At 37.4% G+C, this 19524-nt stretch overlaps 2 protein-coding genes across 3 annotated transcripts; both read right to left on the minus strand.

Annotated features, from left to right (window-relative positions):
* Positions 1-2972: 2972 nt before the first annotated feature.
* Positions 2973-8221, minus strand: LOC105233605 (uncharacterized). 2 transcript variants are annotated; one of them, XM_011215725.4, is made up of 9 exons: positions 7287-8221; positions 6733-7223; positions 6543-6640; positions 6363-6485; positions 5844-6281; positions 5202-5784; positions 4993-5136; positions 4720-4921; positions 2973-4656 (listed from the first exon to the last, which is right to left on the minus strand). In XM_011215725.4, exons 1-9 carry the CDS (start codon positions 7887-7889, stop codon positions 4036-4038), a joined length of 3303 nt encoding a protein of 1100 aa, XP_011214027.2. In that variant the 5' UTR covers positions 7890-8221; the 3' UTR covers positions 2973-4035. The 2 variants fall into 2 exon arrangements, with proteins under 2 accessions (XP_011214027.2, XP_011214028.2); XM_011215726.4 differs by lacking the exon at positions 6363-6485.
* A 744-nt stretch (positions 8222-8965) lies between these two features.
* Positions 8966-18099, minus strand: LOC105233604 (uncharacterized). Its single transcript, XM_049455503.1, has 6 exons — positions 16852-18099; positions 13499-13808; positions 12431-13134; positions 12016-12364; positions 11732-11952; positions 8966-9285 (listed from the first exon to the last, which is right to left on the minus strand). Exons 1-6 carry the CDS (start codon positions 16975-16977, stop codon positions 9199-9201), a joined length of 1797 nt encoding a protein of 598 aa, XP_049311460.1. The 5' UTR covers positions 16978-18099; the 3' UTR covers positions 8966-9198.
* Between the last annotated feature and the right edge of the window lie 1425 nt (positions 18100-19524).

Consider the following 19524-nt stretch of genomic DNA (forward strand, 5'->3'; position numbering starts at 1 on the left):
ATCCGGTCTTTGTATGGAAAATTTTTTTACTTCACAAGATATCTTCACTAAATTTGGCAGAGACTTTTTCCCTAAAGAGAGAATTGATCTTCGAAAAAGTTATTCAGATCATATCACTAAAGCATATAGCTGTTATAAATACAAACTATCCAATCCAAATAAAGATTGTTTTGCAAACTTTTTTAACAGGTTGTTTTCATTTGGGACGCTACAAAAAGACAACGATAATTACAGCAAACGACACCAGATTTTTTCCCACTCTTTTGATATTTTTTGCAGTAAAATTTGCCATTTCATCATGGAAAGATATATGATCCATTTTTGGCCCAAATTGGATGATGTGGACTTGGACAATATATGGTTCCAATAGGACGGCGCCACAAGCCACTCAGCGAATGTCACAATCGATTTAATGAAAAACAAGTTTGGTAAACGTGTCATCTCACGAAATGGCCCGGTCAAATGGCTCGGTCGTGCAATTTAACGCCGTTAGATTATTTCTTGTGGGGCTACGTCAAGTCCACGATCTATGCCAACAAGCCTGCGACGTTTGATAAACTTCGTACGAATATCCAACGTGAAAGTGCAATAGTATCGGACGATTTATGCTTGAAACCCGACAAAAATTGGATTCAGCTTTTTATATTTTTTCTCTTTTGTTTCATTTAATAGAATATACCTTTTTAAAGCAGAACTCGGTTCTTCATTAGGAGCTGTTCAATTGCTACACCGATGTTTTGAGCACATTCCTTGTAGTACAATTGGTACTTTGCTTTCAAATAGGCGGTTTCAACGAAATTTTCTTTAACGATATGTCCACAAGTTCCTTTTTTGTTTTTAGAGTGTCCACTATCTTGATCAACATCATGGTTCATCGTCTTCAATGCGCGTTTGGCCTTTAACAAATTTTGTAAACCATTGACGAATGTTTGTTTCGCTTAGTTAAAGTACCTTTTATGAACCTTTATTAATTTTTTTTTAAATCTCAAAACTAGTGTCCTTCAAATTGCTTTATCTCGGGGACAATTGTTTAAAAGCTGTTAAGCGGGTCATGAATACATGTATCTATCTAGAAAGCCTTCAAACTCTAGTGGCTTCAGCACATAAACACGATATGACCTGGTAACTAAGTACAATCTGGTTTCTTAAGCTGATCCTATCCATAAAATCGACTGCTCGAGCAAATTTAAATTAATAATTGCTTTTTATCATATTGGCCTTCTATATATTATTATTTAATTGTTTATGCTATGACTATGTTACTTGCTGAATTTTATATATTTATTTGTACTAATTTAATTTTAAATGTTTTTCTTTCAGAACTCGAACTATTTGGGTAAGTTTTATTTTGCCAAATATTTTGATCAAAATTGTTAAACGTTTCATAAGGCTACCTTTAAATTACGTATGCAGTTAAACTTCCATAAGTCGAACTTCTTTAACAAAGTTCTCCATACCTCGAACTGTTGAATTTGCAATAGAAGTCAATTTTTATACAACTTTCCTTCCAAAACTCGAAGTCTTTCTAACTAGAAGTTTTTTGTGGGTTATGGTGACTCGGATAAGGGTAGTTTAACTGTATTATATGATATTGTTCTTCTTAAAACCTCTCCCTGCGAAGTTCATTCATCCTCTTTACTTCTTTTACATATTCTTATTGTTGGAGGTATTCAGTTTCCGTATGTTGTATTTGTCGTGAGGTATTGTATTTAAGGCTTGATTCACAGATTTCTAAAAGTTTATGCAAAGCTAATGTCCATGAAGCTTTCGAATAATGTGACGTATTTTCGGCAGTTTCTTTCGGGAACGTCTATCCTTAACATTTCTTTAGAACACATCTTCTCAAAATTTTATAGAGTAATATTCTATTTTAGAGCATCCAAACCCTGAAATTTGTATCTCTTTGGTATATAGAGTTCTTCAGTCGTTCCTAGAAAGATTTCTTCTCTATTCTGACAGAATTGCTAATGTTTTTGTCTTTTTTTTTACACTTTCCCCAACGAAATTCGAAACTCAGCAGATTTATGGAACTTCGAAGTAGTTTTCTCTCCATCTATCTCTCTCGCTCTCGCTTCTTTTTTTTATTCATGAGAATCTTTGTTGAACGACTGAGCTTACATAGTAGCGAATATTTTAATTTAGAAATAGAAAAATATCAATCTGAAGGATGAGATGTCTAAGTGACAACTTCGGATTTTGTTTACGAGACACCAAAGGTTTAATTATATTAGTTATATAACTCACTCGATTATGAAAACATGAACAAACACATCTTATGTGGATCACTAAACATTTTGAATGCTTTTGTTGTTGTTTACAGTGGCTTATTGGAGGTTTTCAGCAGTCTGACGACCCTCACTAACTTGTTCATTGATATGTGGAATACCTCCTTGACAAATTGGACTCCTAAACTCATTTTAATAAGTCCGTAGCATAATTTTAAAACAAAAGATTCCAAGGAAATGTTTCTCGTTCTATCGTAAGAATCTTCGGGTCAAATTGCGTCAGAAATAATTAACTTTTTCTGTCAATTTGTTCTTCGTGTGACTAAGAAGATTTTGTTCCAAATTATCAATATTATATCATCAATTGATCAATCATGCCTTTCGCATGACAGTCATGTCAGACTAACCGGAACAGTCCCAAATTTTATCCACTCTAGGACTGCCAACTCAAAAGTATTTTTTCAAAAAAATCTGCTGGTTACTTTTTGTCACTACAAAAACAATAACATACCATCTAGCATACAACAATAGGCGCATTATCGAGTACCCACTGCACTCTCAAACATGCTGTTGTCAAACACGTTGCGTCCAACCTGCCAATAAGCACTGTTTCAAACCAAATACTCGAACAAGTTGCAGCGTAAACATTTTGCTAACGAAACAGCAAACGCCGTTGCAAGTAGAGAAACACGATTAATATCGATTTTTTACGCAAAAACGATTGCAGAAAATCAACAAAATGTTATCTTTTTCTATAGTATTTATTCTTTAAATCAGTGACATACAAATTATTCTTTAAAACTATACGTATGTATGTAAGTAATTCAGAAATGCTACCTTATAACTGTAGACGGCTTATATTAGACAGATAAATTAATAATTATGTAGTAGGTTGCTTGCCATTTGAAATTATAACTATTCCGCTGCTTTTTTGTTTCTTTTTAATTTTTTTTTTTTGTTTTTAAAGAACCCAAGTGTTGTTTGCTCTCTGCTTTATAATGAAATATTTTAAGAAATTAAAAGCGTTTGTGCTTTCTCTGCACACTTCTTGCGTTTTCTGAATTTTGCGACGCAACCGAAGACTTGCATGTTTTTTATAGCAAATTTACATGACGATTGCGTTTATAGCAAACCAGAAATTGCATACGCAATACATAAATAACATATTCCAATATTAAAAAATACACGTGTTACCACAGAAACTTAAATAGAACATTACATTATATATTTATATCGTATTTTGTATTTGCAAAATCTTTTTTTTTTTTTGTTTTTTGTAATTAAGATACTAATAGCATTAATAGTAGAGTAAGTAGGTGCAATTATTGCGCGAAATTATCAATTTAATGTAAACTGCATTATTGAATCTTTGTTTAAACTGAAAGAAAAGAAAGAAACACCAAAAACCGACAGCAATTGATGCATAGTAGCAATAAATTAGTAGTAGTTTTGTTGTATGTAGTCGAACGCGCTTTATAACGTTTGTTGTTGTTGTCTCAAATGAAAATTTATTTATGTATATGCGCCAATGCGTTCACTTCAACTAATTTTTTTTTTATATATACTGCATATGTAGGTGTTGCCAACAGCCAGCATGAATTTGTTGTTGCTTGCAAGTTGCCTTGACATATGCATTCGTTGCAAATTGCACGCGTGAAGTTTTAAAATATCTTTTATGGAAACGTGTTATGCCTTTTGCCTTCCTTCACGTGTCACCAACATACACACACACCTCATTATGTTGTGTTTTTTTTTGTTAAACTAATTCTCAGCTGATATAATTTTTTGACGTGCCGGCTTTATTGTCGCGTTACTGCAACAATTCGCCACTGACAATTTCCAATATCATTTTGTGACGGAAATATTGCATATGCTGTTGCGAGAAGGTTATCTCCCGATTTCGTGTTATATACTCGGCAAACATGCAACTGAATACACCACAATCGCTGCCGTTCATTTGACGCGGCACATCACGCACCGATTCAATTTCAAATTGGCTCGTGTCGAACGGTTGCTTTCGCTTATCCAACGATTCATCCTTCAGATATTGTTCGAGTGCTTTTAACACGCTCGGATTTGGTGTGCCCATGGAGTCGTAGTATTTAATGGTGCGATTCTTCAGGTGAATAATGGCCATACACCAATGCACACCGCCGACATGCACCGGCACCGGTATTACATCTTTGGAAAATATATCCACTTTCCGCGTCCAACGCTTTACGCCACTGTGACCGGCTGAAAGTAGGCGCGGCACAAAGAATGTATTCATGGCATAGACCGTGGGTAAACCGTGCGAATCATGCTTGGTTTCACCGCGTTCGGTGAGCAGGTTCATGTAGAAGTTGATAACCTCGTCGTTTAGCCAGTTTTGGCCCATCAATGTGTGTATATCGCGACGGCAAATATTCAAGTTGAATTTGGAGACCAGAAGCTACGAAAAATAAAATATTAATTTCAACGATATTGCTACGCTATAGTAGTTTATACTATATACCTGATCAGATGAACCTATAACAGCCGCTTTTATGCGGGCTTGGTGTTCTGGCGTTAATTCGATAAATTCAGGTTCCTCCTCAACCTCTGGTTCTGGGAAGTCATCGATCACTAGCAAATCAGGATCGACTATTTGTATTTTGCGTAGACGTTCATGCATTTCCAACTCGGCTGCGCGCCGCTCAGCTGTTAACTTCTCCACACTAATTTAAGAAAGCGAAACAAAAACATAAACATAAGCATTTGAAAAGCTATATGTGCGCTTAGCACTTACACATTGACAGTTTCGTTGACCTCTTGCAGGCGACTCTTCTTCTTTTCAGTCCATTTTGTATGCAGCGCCTCCAACCAATTGGCTTTCAAATGCGGTGAAGTGTTGAAACGTTCTTGCAACGTATTTACCGGTTCAACGTAGGGACTATGCATTAGAAAAAATATATTTAATTGATTTTTGCTACGAACATATGCAGTTAGTTTACTTACAGCCGCAATGCACTTTTTTTCTTATCCTTTGTGCCACTCGCATTTTGGTTATTTAGTTTTGTGCATGCCGACACCACTTGCTGCTCATCATCATCCAAGTCGATTATTTCACTGATCTCATCGTCATCGTCGATAATTACTGTTGACAGACCATTACGCACAGGACGGCGTTGCTGCACACCTACAAAGGTAACATCCGCATTGTTCTCCTCATCTTCGTCATCATCATCATCATCCAGGTTAATGGTGGACGAGAGTGGTGGCCGTTTCAAAGCGCGCGCATAACTATCTTGCAGTGTAAGTGACTGTCGCTGATTAGTTATTGGCTTCTGGTTGTTGCTATTCTCTTGCAATGTACTGCGTCGTCTTTGTGGCGCATCGAAACTGAATGCTGGCTTTTCTAATGTACGCACATTTGCAGTCTCGGAAGCGCCATATATACAGGGCACAACCTGCTCTAATAGTTGCTGATACTTGACGTGCTCTTCGGTTTCTTTTTCTTGCGTGAGTATGGAACGCGCATTGGTCGACCACATATTGGAGCGCATGTTACCCAAAATATTCAGTCCACCATTGGATGCAGCTTTAGTAATTAACAAAAATTTCATTCAACAAATATTCATACAAATTTGTGACACTTACATGTGGCGCCAGAGGAGGATACCGAACTAGCGGAGCGTCTGCCCAGCACATGACCACCGCTGCCGGGCATTTGAAGGTTCTGTCGCAAAACATCCGAGTAAGACATGGTTTTGCGCTTTGTCAAATCGATCTCCGGCATCAGTGACGTCGCTAGGATACTACCCGTGCGCGGCTCAATGAGTGGTGGTGGCGGTTTTGACACCGTGGTTCGAGCGCCATCACTTTCGCACAGAATCGGCACATTGTACGTATGTGGTACTTTTTTACGTGCGCGCATATCGCTTGAGTTCGACCCGCTTACCATACCGATGCCAAAACCTTTTATCAATTGCGGTTCATCATCATCGGAAAACTCCACATCGGCGTATGACGTATTCTTAATCAAACGGTGCGTAACTGTAGGCGCGGTAAACATAGATTTGCGGTATTTGGGTTTTTCTGCAATATATAATTGAAAATATTATTTTTATAAGCAAGGCTCTCCCGTGCGAGTTTGCATGCCGATCAAGATTAACTAACCAATGGAGTGTAATGATTTGCGTTGGGTCATCTCTACTGTATTTTTGGAAGCACTGCTCGGCAATTTGCATGACAACATTTGCTTCTCGTGTTGAGGAAAAGTAGAAATCACTTCAAAATCGGCTGCAAACGACAGGAGATTCAAGATTGAGCGTGATGAGAAATCATTTTAACACTTACCATCATCCAATCTGTGAGTGATAATTTTAGGAAAACGATTATGTACTTTTTTATATTTTATTGGGTGTGGATTGGCATCAGCTGAATAGTTCCCAGATCTAAAACAAAAATTTGAATATCAAAAAATAAATAAGACAGTTCCGAATTTATTTATTATGCATACTCCAAAAGTATTTTGTGTCATGTATACCTTTTTCGTGATTGCTCCTCTTGGGTGTTGCCTGTAGAATTGGTGTTTAAGTTCAACAAACGTCGTAGTCTGTTGAATATATCGATACCCATCTGTGAGTTGTTGTGCTGTCCCGGTGTTAGTTCCGGCCGCGTGTAGTGTTCCTCGTAGTCTTCTGCTGTCTCTGCTAATATATCCTCAGCCTCTTCTTCGGCTTGCGATCGCTCACGATAACCGTTTGCGTAACTTCCTCCGGCGTATTCGACGTCGTCCTCAGTCAAATAATAGCTACTAGTAAACCTGTCGGTGTTATCACTGCGCTGTGGTTGAATTGGTGGTAAATTACCATTCAAAACTCGCTGACGGCGCGGTTGCGGTGGTATGAGTTCTAATGGCGGTAATTCTAACTCGTGTTGCCAAGTTGTGATTGGAATTGCTGCCGGTACGGGACGTAAAGGTCGCTTACGAGCTTGCGATGGTTCGCAAGGTGGCTGTCTGCGTTGACCAAAAACCTGTCATTATAAACAAAATTGATATTTAAAATCGATATTTAATATATAGCACCAAGGACTTACTTTATTATTTGGTTGTTTAGTTTCACTATATTTGCGCTGTTTGGCTACAGGCTGTACACAGTATTCGTAGTTATCTTCTTCGTCTTCTATTTGTATAATAATTTCATCTGTCGCAGGTGTGTGCTCCGTTTCAGCGTCTCTCACTTCAGATTCCAGACTTTGTTGTTTATTATGTTTTTTTGTATCGACCGTTTCTTCTTGTTCATCAACAATATCAATTAATTCATATTTTTCATTCTCTTCCCCCTCCTCTTCTTCGTATGCTGTCTTACCAATGCCGTTAAGTTTTGGTGATACAGTGTTACGGTTGGTGACACCTGGCGGTGACACTTTATTTCTAGCTAAATAAATATTTTGCTCGTGTTGTCCTGCAATGTTTAGAACTTTGCTTCTTGGAGCTTCACTAATTTTGAGCACGTTCAAGCGTCCGGTATAACCGGAGTAGGCAACGTTAGCTTGCGTCTGCGTTTGCAGTTGTGTTGCAGTAGTTTCGTCAACGTCGCGTACATGCGCCAGTATTGAGTTGGCGTCACTGGCGGGAATGTGATTCTTCACAAAAAATTGCAGATTATCCTCCAAAGGTGTATGTTCAATGTACATCATCAATGTGAACGCGAATGGAATGCGCCGTATTGGAACTCGGAATCTCTCTAGCCATTTACAGTGGTTCACCCCGACAAGACAATTTTTTTTCTCGTTTTCGATGCTCACGCTTTTAGTATTGATGCATACATAGTATTATAAGCGTTCAAGCGACTGCTGCACAAATTATTTGCTCGCTAGTAATTAAATGCAATACAAAGACTTTTTCTACTTTAATAGCACACACACTAGTTTAATTAATATAGAATTTTCTGCGTTTCAATACGAAAATTTCTCTTTACGCTTGAGAAAAAAAGCCGCTGCTGTTCGCAAAAATTGTGAAAAGTGACACATGGAATTCGGCTTTTTACGATTGGCAGTACTGCTTGTTTCGCGTTTGTTGCCACTTGGGTAATTTTTGTTTCCCTATTTAGCAATTGCATATTTGTAAAATTTTACATATTATGTTCAATTTAATTATTTCCCAGCTTTGTTATATTTTTTAAATTATTTTTGTGTAAGTCAACCACTTATTGCTCAATTTGAATTATAAAAATTATTAATTTTTCGGGGTTATTTATTTGTGGGTTGCCACATGTAAAATTTTTCTTAACTAAATAAGCAACCCTGGGAATCGCTTCTCATAGGATATTTTCAGGTAAATATTTGTTGTCAACTTTAATGATGATGAAGTTTTTTGTTCTATGTTATGTTTTTAAGAAAATAATTTAAAACGTTTTAAATAAGATGAATACAATTTAAATTATTTTCTTTGTGAATATACATAATTGAACAATCCTAAAAAAAATAAATTTAAAGAGGAAGAGAAATGTTTTTTTGAAAGTTCCTCAAATCAGTATTAATCTTGATATTTAATTATTTTTCCTACGTATTAAAAATTTAAACATTCAACTTTATATAGTCTTTGATGTACTTTATAAAATTTATTAAAAAAACAACAACAAAATTAATTTTTTTTTAGATTATTAAATAACTACAAAATTACATAATTGTGAGAATATACATGTGTACATAGATATGTACTTAATTAAAGAAATTTAAATTTGATTTAATTGCACAATAAAAAAATCTTAAACTCAGAATTTTTAAATTTTTATTCGTTATTTGATTTTAAAACTTTAACATAATTACAATATTTGAAAAATTTCACTTTTGTGAGGAACAATTTAAAATAAGTCTAACCTCAAATATACCTATGACAAGTTACAAAGAATTTCATAAATTTCTATTTAAGTGCGCAGGAGTACTTGAGGGCTAACACTTTTATAAGATCCAGTTGGCTTAAAATCGTAAATACTGTCGAATTTTTTCAATCTCTCGTGTTGCAGCAGACAAAAATCATATTCCAAGTGATCATGCTTATAACGTAAACCATGCCCGCCAAACCCACAGAGGCCTGAAAAGTACAAAACATGCAAATTTTATAAAATACAGTAAGCTCCAAATTTCTGTATGTATTAGATACGTTCAAGGATCAAAAAATTTGTGGTCCCCCAATTTGGTAATTTAGACTTCACAGAACTACAACCCCCTGATAAGTTTATCTAGTTAATACGCGATATTTGTTGAAGTTCGTAGGCTCTTGTGGGATTTTAGGATCCATGTTTGTACTCGTATAAGCATGGATACAATCTCACTAGAGCTTCTCGACATTTAGGCACTACTTCTATTGTGCCAATTTCACGTTTATCGTCCTTCGATTAATCAATATTTTTATGTTTTTCTTTTAAAGAACTGTCTACCTACATAGATGTACACAATTTCTAGATGGCCTTGGACAAGATTTTTTCATCCTGTGAGGCGGTATAATAAAGTTTTCACACCCACGAATTTCGGTCTACCTCAACATGTGCCGAAAAAACCGATTTTTTTTAATTTAACGTTCAGCGTTCAGATTTTCACGTGGAACTAAACTGGTACCAAAAATTGTCTTAATAAATATTGCACCAATAACGTGGTCGTCCTACATCGAACAAGTTATAAGGTTATGAGTGTCAATCCCAATACCGAAGGTCAGAAGTGAATCGGAGTATTTTTTGATCAATTAATCTAAAACTGTGTTATTTTCAACTACACCTAATCGGAATTAGACACAGAGAATGGTAATTCAAGGTCGAATCTAACCTGTCAAATCTACAATATAAACTCTCAAGCCCCTGCTTATTCAATTCTTATTTACATACGTAGTTAATTTTTCGGATTTTATAAGTCCTCGGATCAAGGATCTCTTGGTAAATTAGATTATCCATATATTTCGCTGACTAACCTAGGTGGAGGTTCAGTTTAACTTTAAAAGCGACTTGAGATCTACGTTTGACACTTCGTCTGGTCTCATAAACTCCCAAGCTTCTAGATACTTAAGACGATTTCTAGATAGTGCTGGACACAGGCATATAGGTGTTCCAGCGTCTCTCTTATGTCTACTTCTCTGCACTTCTTGGATGCATTGTCAACTCTTATGGACATCCGGCTTCCATGTGATGCGAGTAAATTGTGACCTTTCAAGAGGCCAACGGCCGTTCGGCAGTCCTTTCGAGACCGTATGAGTATAAATTAAGTGAGTTTTCCAAAGGGGATCTTTCACATAATCTTGATAATCCTTAATGGACTTGAGGAATTCCATCACGCCCTGATCCGACTATCAGCCTTTTTGGAAACTTCTTTGTATAACGTTTTTAGTGACTTTCATTTTCCAGTACTTGTCGGCAGCCCCCCGGCAATCTCATCACCATCCCTTGTGGCCTGGAACCCAGTATATATGCAGCCGTTTTCAGGCAGCCGCTACATCTACTGCTTCCCTGCTTTTAAGGACATTTTGTGGCATAATGCGATGTGAGATTATTGCCTTAATTGTTGTCTGACAATCGGCGTATATATGTATGTATATATCCTGTTTACGTTATTTCCTGCGTTGTTAGCTATCTCGGCCATTTTCCCAACTGCAAAGCTTCTGGAAGCTTGAAGATAGCCTGAGATCCAGCTCCAAACAATAGATTCCGGCTCCCTCTCTATTAGCCATTTTGGATCCATCTGTTCCATTAGTGTGTCGCAGGCTTCTGAGTTATCCAACCTCCTTTAGTATGACAGTGTGTTTTTTCCCAAATAAAGCGTGTGGTTTAATTTGTCTACCATCCCCTATTTATTGAGCTATGCCCGAAGGTCCTTGTAGAGAATTCACCCAATGCAGCCAATTTCGCCGCAGAGTTTTCCACTGCAATGTCGATTGGTGGTACGTTGAGTAACCTTTCTAGTGCCCTCTGTTAGAGTGGTTCTTAGCGCTCCTGTTTTGCAGAGAACAAAGAGACGCTGTATTCGTTTCATTGGTTTTCTAAATGAAATTTTGTTCATAGCGGTCGTCCACTACTCCAGAGCACCATAAAGTAAGATTGGCTTGACTACCGCTGTGTAACACCAATGCATGAGGCCAGGGGATAAGCTCCAAGTGGACCAAGGCATTTTCTTATATGTGTTTAGGGCCTTTCTCGCTCTCTCCTCCACATTAATTTTACCCATCAGCTTACTGTTTAAAATTACTCTCAGGTACTTGGTATGCTGCTTAATTGTTAATTCAACTCCATTGAGCCACGGAAGTTTCCATAGTGGGATTTTTTACCTTCTTGTATGGTGTACCATATCCGTCTATCCGTTTGTAAGTCTATGTATGTATACGCGAACTAGGTCCCAAAATTTTGAGACATCGATCTGGAATTTTGCACACGTTCTTTTCTTACCAATAACCTCATAACTTGTCAGAACCGCCGATAGAATATATAATATAGCTGCCGTATAAACTGAAAGTTTCGACGTAGACTTGTTACCTCCATTTAAAGATGTACACTCACCTGAAAAGAAAAGGTCACAACAACCCAATGAGCCAAGGCGCCCCACACAAACATAAGTAGACCATTGGTGAAATGTACTGGATAACGTATGGCATTCCATTGAGCACGTGGCATGCTGCGCTGAAAGACGACATCCTGAAGGAAGAGCGTTACCGCTTGACCGAAACCCAACAGGACGGAGGATACACTCAGTTGCAGTTTCGACGTGGAGAAACTAATGACTGACAAATGAGAAATGTTAATAAACAATATTAATTATGTTTAAAATTTGTGATTTTACTCACGAATTAGGGCCAAAGCCTTACAAACGCTGCCTAAGGTATGCCACTCGATTTTGCGTTTATACAAACTACTGCCGAAGCGTGGGGTCATCAACGAGAAGCACATCCATGGGAAGGCCAAAAGCGAAAAGAGAAATGGTATTTCTGCATTTTTGATAGCATGATGAGTCACCGCCAATCCCGGCAGTACCGTTAGGCACATTACATACGAGAATATGTCCGCGGACATTAGTAGTGTGGTTGAGTAGAGGCGTGGCACCAAGAGCGCACGCTGCAGTGGCAGAAAAGTTTTTTCTTTCAAAGTCTTCCAAATATTCGTGGTTATGTAACGGGATATGCGTTGAAATTTATACTACGGACATATGAAAGTAAAATTCAGTTATGGTATATCGTATACCTTTTACAATATACTACTTACGAAATTTCCGACTTCTGTAACATCGGTCTCTGTCTTGTCGGCGCCTGCCGTCTCATCCATTTGCTGTAATCCATTCGACGAAGCATTAGGATGGATTTTTTGTGATGCAGCCACACTGTTATGACTCTTTCCTATAGTCGCTGAACTGCCACGAATCATAGACACAGTCTCATCTTCCTCGGGTATGATTTCCATAATCTCTACACCATTTGGATTGACAAAGGTCACGTAGGCCTCGTCCGCTGCCAACATGTAGTTGTTACGTGCTTCAGCCGAAAACAGTGCAGCGGTCGCAGTCCCCGGATGCTGTTCGCGCAGCGGACTCTTCCAAATTCGCGGCATTTGTACATCAATACCATCGATTTGATCGGCAATGCTGGGCGGGAATGCGCCCAATTGATGATGCAGTGGCGGGAAGGAACTCTCCGCGGTAATCATCGAAATGCGCTTTGTGATGGAACCTTCACGATGACGTGTAATAATTAAACTGATCGGTATTAGGTTAACTAATAATGCGGACATCAGTACTATCGACTGCGCTGTACCGTAAAGTGTACGTAGACTGGTGAAGACGAATGAGAGAAAGAGCTGACAGAATGCCTCGCCGCAGAGATGTATAGTTTTGCGTACGAACTTATCTTCGCGCGGGCGTACCGCTTCCAAAATGACATGGGTCTTCCAAATGAAGAGACTAGAACCAATGCCTGAAAGTTGAGGAACATAAAATTAACAAACTTTTGAGAATTATAATTAATTTAAATTAATTTTTAGATTTGTAATAGTAAATATTAGAATGGAAAAGAAATTTGTACAAAAAAGTATCTCGTTTTGAGATTTTTCAGCCTGGACTCAACTGAGAGTTATAAGTTGGACGTTATTATTGAGTCAGCGTTCCCGTTTGAAAGGGGTTAGACTGATTTTTCATTCGTTGAAGCAAATGTCACTTGTTAGTTTCAGGAACTTTTGCACAAATTGTTCGAAGTAATTCTAACAGCTTCAAAATCATCGCTGGTAATCTTTAGAATACCACTGTCGGATGTCTAGAGTTTTATTGTTTTCAAGTCTTACCCGCAAATAATCCATAAAACACTATTGCTACAGCTTGCGTTGTTGTTGAAACAATAAACCAAGCCGATGAAAAGAATATACCGCTAATCATTAGCGAGAGGCATGTGGTGAGCGTGGCACAAAGAAAGAAGCGCCGATATTGTGTGGTCTCACGTTCACGACCCCGATACTCTGTATCCAGATGTTCAAGAATGGAGCGACAAATCTGACCCGTGGCTTGATAAACGATTGCCGGCCAGATGCGCAGCACTAAATCCTTATCCGATTCCACGACATTGCCATAGAGATAGGCAGGTGTGGCGAGGAAAGCCTGAAAGCGTTACGAAGAAAAGTGTGAAATTAGAATAGAAATAATACCAAAGTTGACACAAATATGTTAGTAACTAATAATACAAAGTGAGGTAATGGCTACAAACTGACGTGTCACTGAATCTCTTAGCTGCTATAGGCGAGCAGCGAGTAAGTTTGTAAACAAAGTCTCGAAGAAGATAGGCTAGATTGTGTGAGCTATTTTGTTTTTTGTGATCAGTGAGATTTTGTTAGTGTATTTTTGATATGAACGTATGGGTCTACGAAATAGTCTTCATTTATAATTCATACGATTTGTATGAAAATAATAAAGTAGGAAACAACTTTCGGCCAAGTTTTGAGAACAAAGTTGACAGTTTTTACCGTCCGATTTTTTCTTCATGAAACAATCTACTCTTTCTGATCTGCGAAATGCCTAGTAATGTCATTCACTTGTGAATCAAAGCTCTGTCTATTACGAAGAAAAATCTCAAACAGTTTGTGAAAAGCATCATATTCGTGTCCAACCGCATTTTGGTGGTTACATTTCTACAGTAGACCTTATCTCTAAATGCGCTCAAGATTTCTTTTTATATACCATGAAATCTGTGCCCTAATATCTCTATTTATATGTAAGTTATATTCTTTTCAAAACGCCTGGTTATCTGAATCTATGCTTAGATAACTCCGAGGATTCTTCAAACCCACCGCATCAACGTTGTCTAAACTCGAATGAATTGAGTAAAAACACAATCAGATGAGCCGACTAATATTGGGAAAGTACTATGTTTATACAATTTGAGGACGATATTCCGTTTCCGATTATAGCGTTCTTTCAACATTTCAATAGTGTGATTAGTTGTTTGCTTCAAAATTGGCCTCAGTCTCGGCATTCTCTTGAGATCTAAGAAGAGGACAAGATCGCGGCAATAGACTCATAGAATACAGCGTATACGTGACCAATTTCGAGCCAAATTCATACAATTTTCATCCACTCAGATGACTTCGATTTTCGAGTCTTTCTCTCCTTCTACGGATGCCAAATCTTAGGGTTATTCAGTTTCAAAATCTCCAAACACTCCTTAGAAACATCAATTCTTTGATTATTTTGGTCCTTTGCAAGCTCACGAGGCACAGAACTTCCTTCATACATTCCCTTAACATCACAATATGTCAATGGTCAATCAATCAATTTCATGTCATGGTTATTTGAAATAATTATTTGGGTTTTTTTATGTTTTTGTCCGTAAAAATGATTCGCTTTTAATGCACGTAGGATCTGTATCGAATTCAGCAAATCAATTACTTATTTGGTTTTGGTGCAGAGCCCAGATAAACCATCATCACTTCTACTTTTTGCTAACAGTAGCATTTTTTATCCAAAAATGTAGCTTCTCACTTTCATAAGATGGATATAAACTTTTCAGCCTGTCTGGTATAACATATTTGATCCGGACTGAAAAAGGTACAGTTGCCGTATTTTAATATAAATCATTATTATCGCCTTCAAAAAAGGCTCCTGATCTACTTCAGATATGCCAACATTTAATCCAATTTGCCATACCATTTTTGTAAGTTAAGAAGGCCTATGAGCTTCATCCGAGACAAATTCCGTTCTATACAGGGCATTGAAGGCTCGGGAAGCACTTGTCCAACATGAGCATAGTATCTTTTCTGCTACATGGAACAGGATTCTGGATTGCACAGCAATTTGTAGAAGCAGACTAAAGACCCTAGGTTCCATTTATGTGGACAGGTATCACATCATCTCAGTCGCACCTAGCAGATTATTGAAATTGTTCAGGATGCTGGACCGTAGTGACCATATGTGATATAGGGGAGGGCACACTAGAAGTTATGTATCTATGACCTTCAATTGCTTCAACAAATTTTTATTTTCTTATTTTTTTGGCTCATATTTGAAGCGCAATTCGCTAGATTGACCCACGTTTCGCCAGCAGATATGATGAGGGTCCTCAGCTAAGTTGTCAGCATCTTTTTTGCGACCTTTAATCGACGTCGGTTTTCTAAAGATTCTTTTGGTACGAACCTAGCATAGACATGCTTCACTATCAAAATATTAACTTAAATATCAGTCTTGAGTCAATCCATCTTGAGATCCTCTGCTATGTATCTCTCTGATACCAACTGGACGATTTCAAGCTCTTTTTCTTTAACTTTTTCGAAGTAATTGTCATGAACAGATGTGGATTGACGATTCGCATGACGATTCGTTTTTATGACTTCACAATTTTCACGACCTGCTTTGTACCCGATATGTTAGTATTCGTGATAAAGTAAGTCAAAAGTCTTCTGAAACATTTTACCCGACTTCGCTGACTAGAAACACAAAATTTGAAGAAAACTGGTTGTTAAATTTGTTTTTCTTTCCACGGTAAAAATCGCCAGATAAACTCTTCACTAAACACACACTAATTTTATATTTGGTCTTCGAACTTCACATGAACATAAAAGAGATTATACCGATCTAGGAAAGAAATATTCATCGATTCGGTTTGTGTGTGGACTGCACCAGTCCGACTTAATTCAAATTTAGTGGAATGTGAGACGCTTTGTTTTAAACTTACAATATAATCCCAGCCACTAACTACCATATTTCAGCAATTCTTCTAAAACCTCACTTATTGAACTTTTTAGAATGTGAGTCATTGGGAAAATGTATGGCTACCGGCATTCAATACCCAAATCTCACATATTATCCCTCTGATAGACCCTCTCAAATCTCTCAGCTTATCATACAAGATCAATAGCCCCCGACAGCCGCTTTATTTGTTATATGAAAAAAATTTCGCTTTTGGCTGCGCAAGTACACAGCGTGTGAAGACGTCATATCAAGCGTTTGCAGTTATTGCTTTCCGGTTTTCGTTTGACGATTTGTCGATAAACATGTGTCATTTAAATTTCAATATAAAAACAAACAAACATACATATGTGTGTATATATGCATGTAGCTACATAGGCATTTACTTAATTACTTAATAATTACAAGTTTGTTTATAGAATGATATATTGTATGTATTATAATATATGTAGTTTATATGTACATGTATGGCAAACCCACATAACAGATACTTCTGTTGAATGTGTTTGTTGATTACACGCCTGCGCTGTACGCCCGCCGTCGCCACCGCAGTCGCTGAAGTCCATTTGCCGCGCGCCGGTATACTCATTGCTGCCGCCACCGAGCGCGATACATTCAATTGAATGCGTGGAACGCGAGCAAACAGCAATAATAATACAAAAACAAAAAAAAAATTTAAATGCACAATAATAACAACAAGAGCGGCTTGTATTTAAAATTAACTTGTAACGTGTAATTTGTAACTTGTGCAGCTGAAACGTTGCGCGAGACAAAGAGGATTTTTTAAAAATTTATTGCAATTTTTTTGGTTTTGTTGAGCGTTTTTGTGTTTTTTATGTTTTTTTCGTTTGTATTGTATTTTTAAGATTTTTTGTGTTTTTTAAGATTTTTTCTGATTTTTTTTTCGTTCAACTTTTTCGCTTGCTGCTTTTCGTTTGCACTTTTTGTTACTCTCTTCGCGCACTTGTCTTTTTGTGTGTGTTATGCCCAATTTATGCGCTTATTATTCATTAAAATTTCTGCATTTATATATGTATATACATATGTATATATGTGTGTGTGACTCCACCAAGAACTGCTACTTCATAAAAGTTGTGTGCAGTCGCTTTCACAGCAGTAGCAGCAGCAGCGACGGCAGCAGCTCACATCGTAAATAATGTCAACATCGCAAATTTCATTGCACATACGCACGCACGAGCCTTAACCGTTGTTTGAGCTGATAAAAGACTCGTCGCTTATCACTAGAAAGTATCTAGCGGAGATTAGCAGATGCGACGCGATAGACGAAGTTAGCATAGCACTTGTCACTGTTCTTGCATCAGCAAGCGAATTTTATACAATTATAATACATGTATGTATATATGTATGTATTTTTGTATTATATGTATATTTATTTTTATATTATATACTATATATATATATATATATTATAATGTATGTATTTGTAACGCTGCTATTTCCATGCACTTTCTTTGCCCGTGAACTCGCACTTAATCACTTTAATTAGACAAGTAGTATTTAAATTAAAATTTGAGCTCCAACAACAACAACATGTAAATTTATATACACATATAATATATATTTTAGTATATATGTTTATGTGTGTGTGTGTTAAGCGCGTTGCCCGCTGATCAACTGCCTTAACGAGTGCCTTAAATAATTGTTGCTTCTTTATCCACTACTGCAGCTGATCATGTCACTTATCGTACTGAAAATATAAAACGTTCACTCACCGCCAGTTTGCTCCACAATTATCATCATAATCATCAAGCATTCTTGCCGCTACGCACACACCGACACAAACACATATCACACACACAAATATATACACAAAAAAAATTGTATACATACTTATATTTAGATCCATATATGACTACGTAGCAAGTGGATATTACCATCATACCCGCTGCAGATAGCAATCCACCGGCGCGCTGATCTGTTGGCCGCCCGCATAATTGTGCAGCCAGCCAGCAGTCAGCAGCAGCCCTTCGTAATCCGATGACGCCGACGACGACAACGACGCTGTGACATTGTTGACGTCGTCAGACCAGAGAAAGCGCGAAAAGCTGTCTGTGTATTTGTAATGAGCGCTGAGTTTGTTCGTATTTTAGGAAAGAAGGGACTGCTGGCATTTATCTTAAGCTGATACGCGCTTTATCTTCTACATGTGGTACCTACGTACGGGGGGAGCTGTGAGGCGCGCATCCACCGCATTTTGTGCTGCTGTTCTTCAATTGTGTTTGTTTACATGTCACACATAGTTAATTATATGTACATATGCATGTATATAGTAATTTGTTGTATACAATATTTTTCTTGTTGTCAGCGCTACAGCTGTAACGTTTCCACTCAACACACGCTCGTTGCGCGCGTACGCACAAATGTATGCAACAGTTTTCGCCAAGTGACGCAATGACGTCTGAACTACTGCTGAAACTGATAAAAAAATATATATAATTTTCAATCACGTCAATCAAAATGCGATAAAATGCATTAGAATTAAGAAAAATAGGCACTGGCTAAGATAAGCGACAGGCAATAGTTAACAATAGCTGGATTTACATGTACATATACTTTACACATATACAAATATTTAACAAATGGACCTTCAAATGTGCGGGTGTTTGGTAGTGATGTGTGTGTGTTTTTGCGAGTGATGTTTGTATTTGTTGTGCTTAATCCCGTTAGCTTTTATCTTTTGTCTCAACACTGACAAAATCGCTTTTGGTAAGCTTTCTCAGCTTTCTTTTTTGCCTTCAAGAGTAACAGTGATGACTATAGGAGCACGCATTTGATGGCTTAAGCGGTTTTATCCACTTACAAGTCGGAAAAAACGTATTTCTTGTCAATTTCTGTTTAAAAAAGCGTTTTATTTAGTAATTAAATAAAAAGAATGCGCATTTAAAGAGTTTAATGTGTTATAATATAATATATAATAATGGTGTCTGGCAGTGAGCAAGAATTTTCCGTTTAAAATGATAAAAGTCCAAAGACGTTAACTTCGGTGGCACCGAACCTATAATACACTTTACAAATAAAAAAAATTCCGTACAAAAACTAAACTTGATTCTTATGGGTCAGTTTGTATGGCAGCTATATGTTATAGCAATCCGATCTGAAATTTTTCTTCGGAGAT

This window comes from Bactrocera dorsalis, chromosome 4 (genome assembly GCF_023373825.1).
Source record: "Bactrocera dorsalis isolate Fly_Bdor chromosome 4, ASM2337382v1, whole genome shotgun sequence".
Taxonomy (NCBI): Eukaryota; Metazoa; Arthropoda; class Insecta; order Diptera; family Tephritidae; genus Bactrocera; species Bactrocera dorsalis.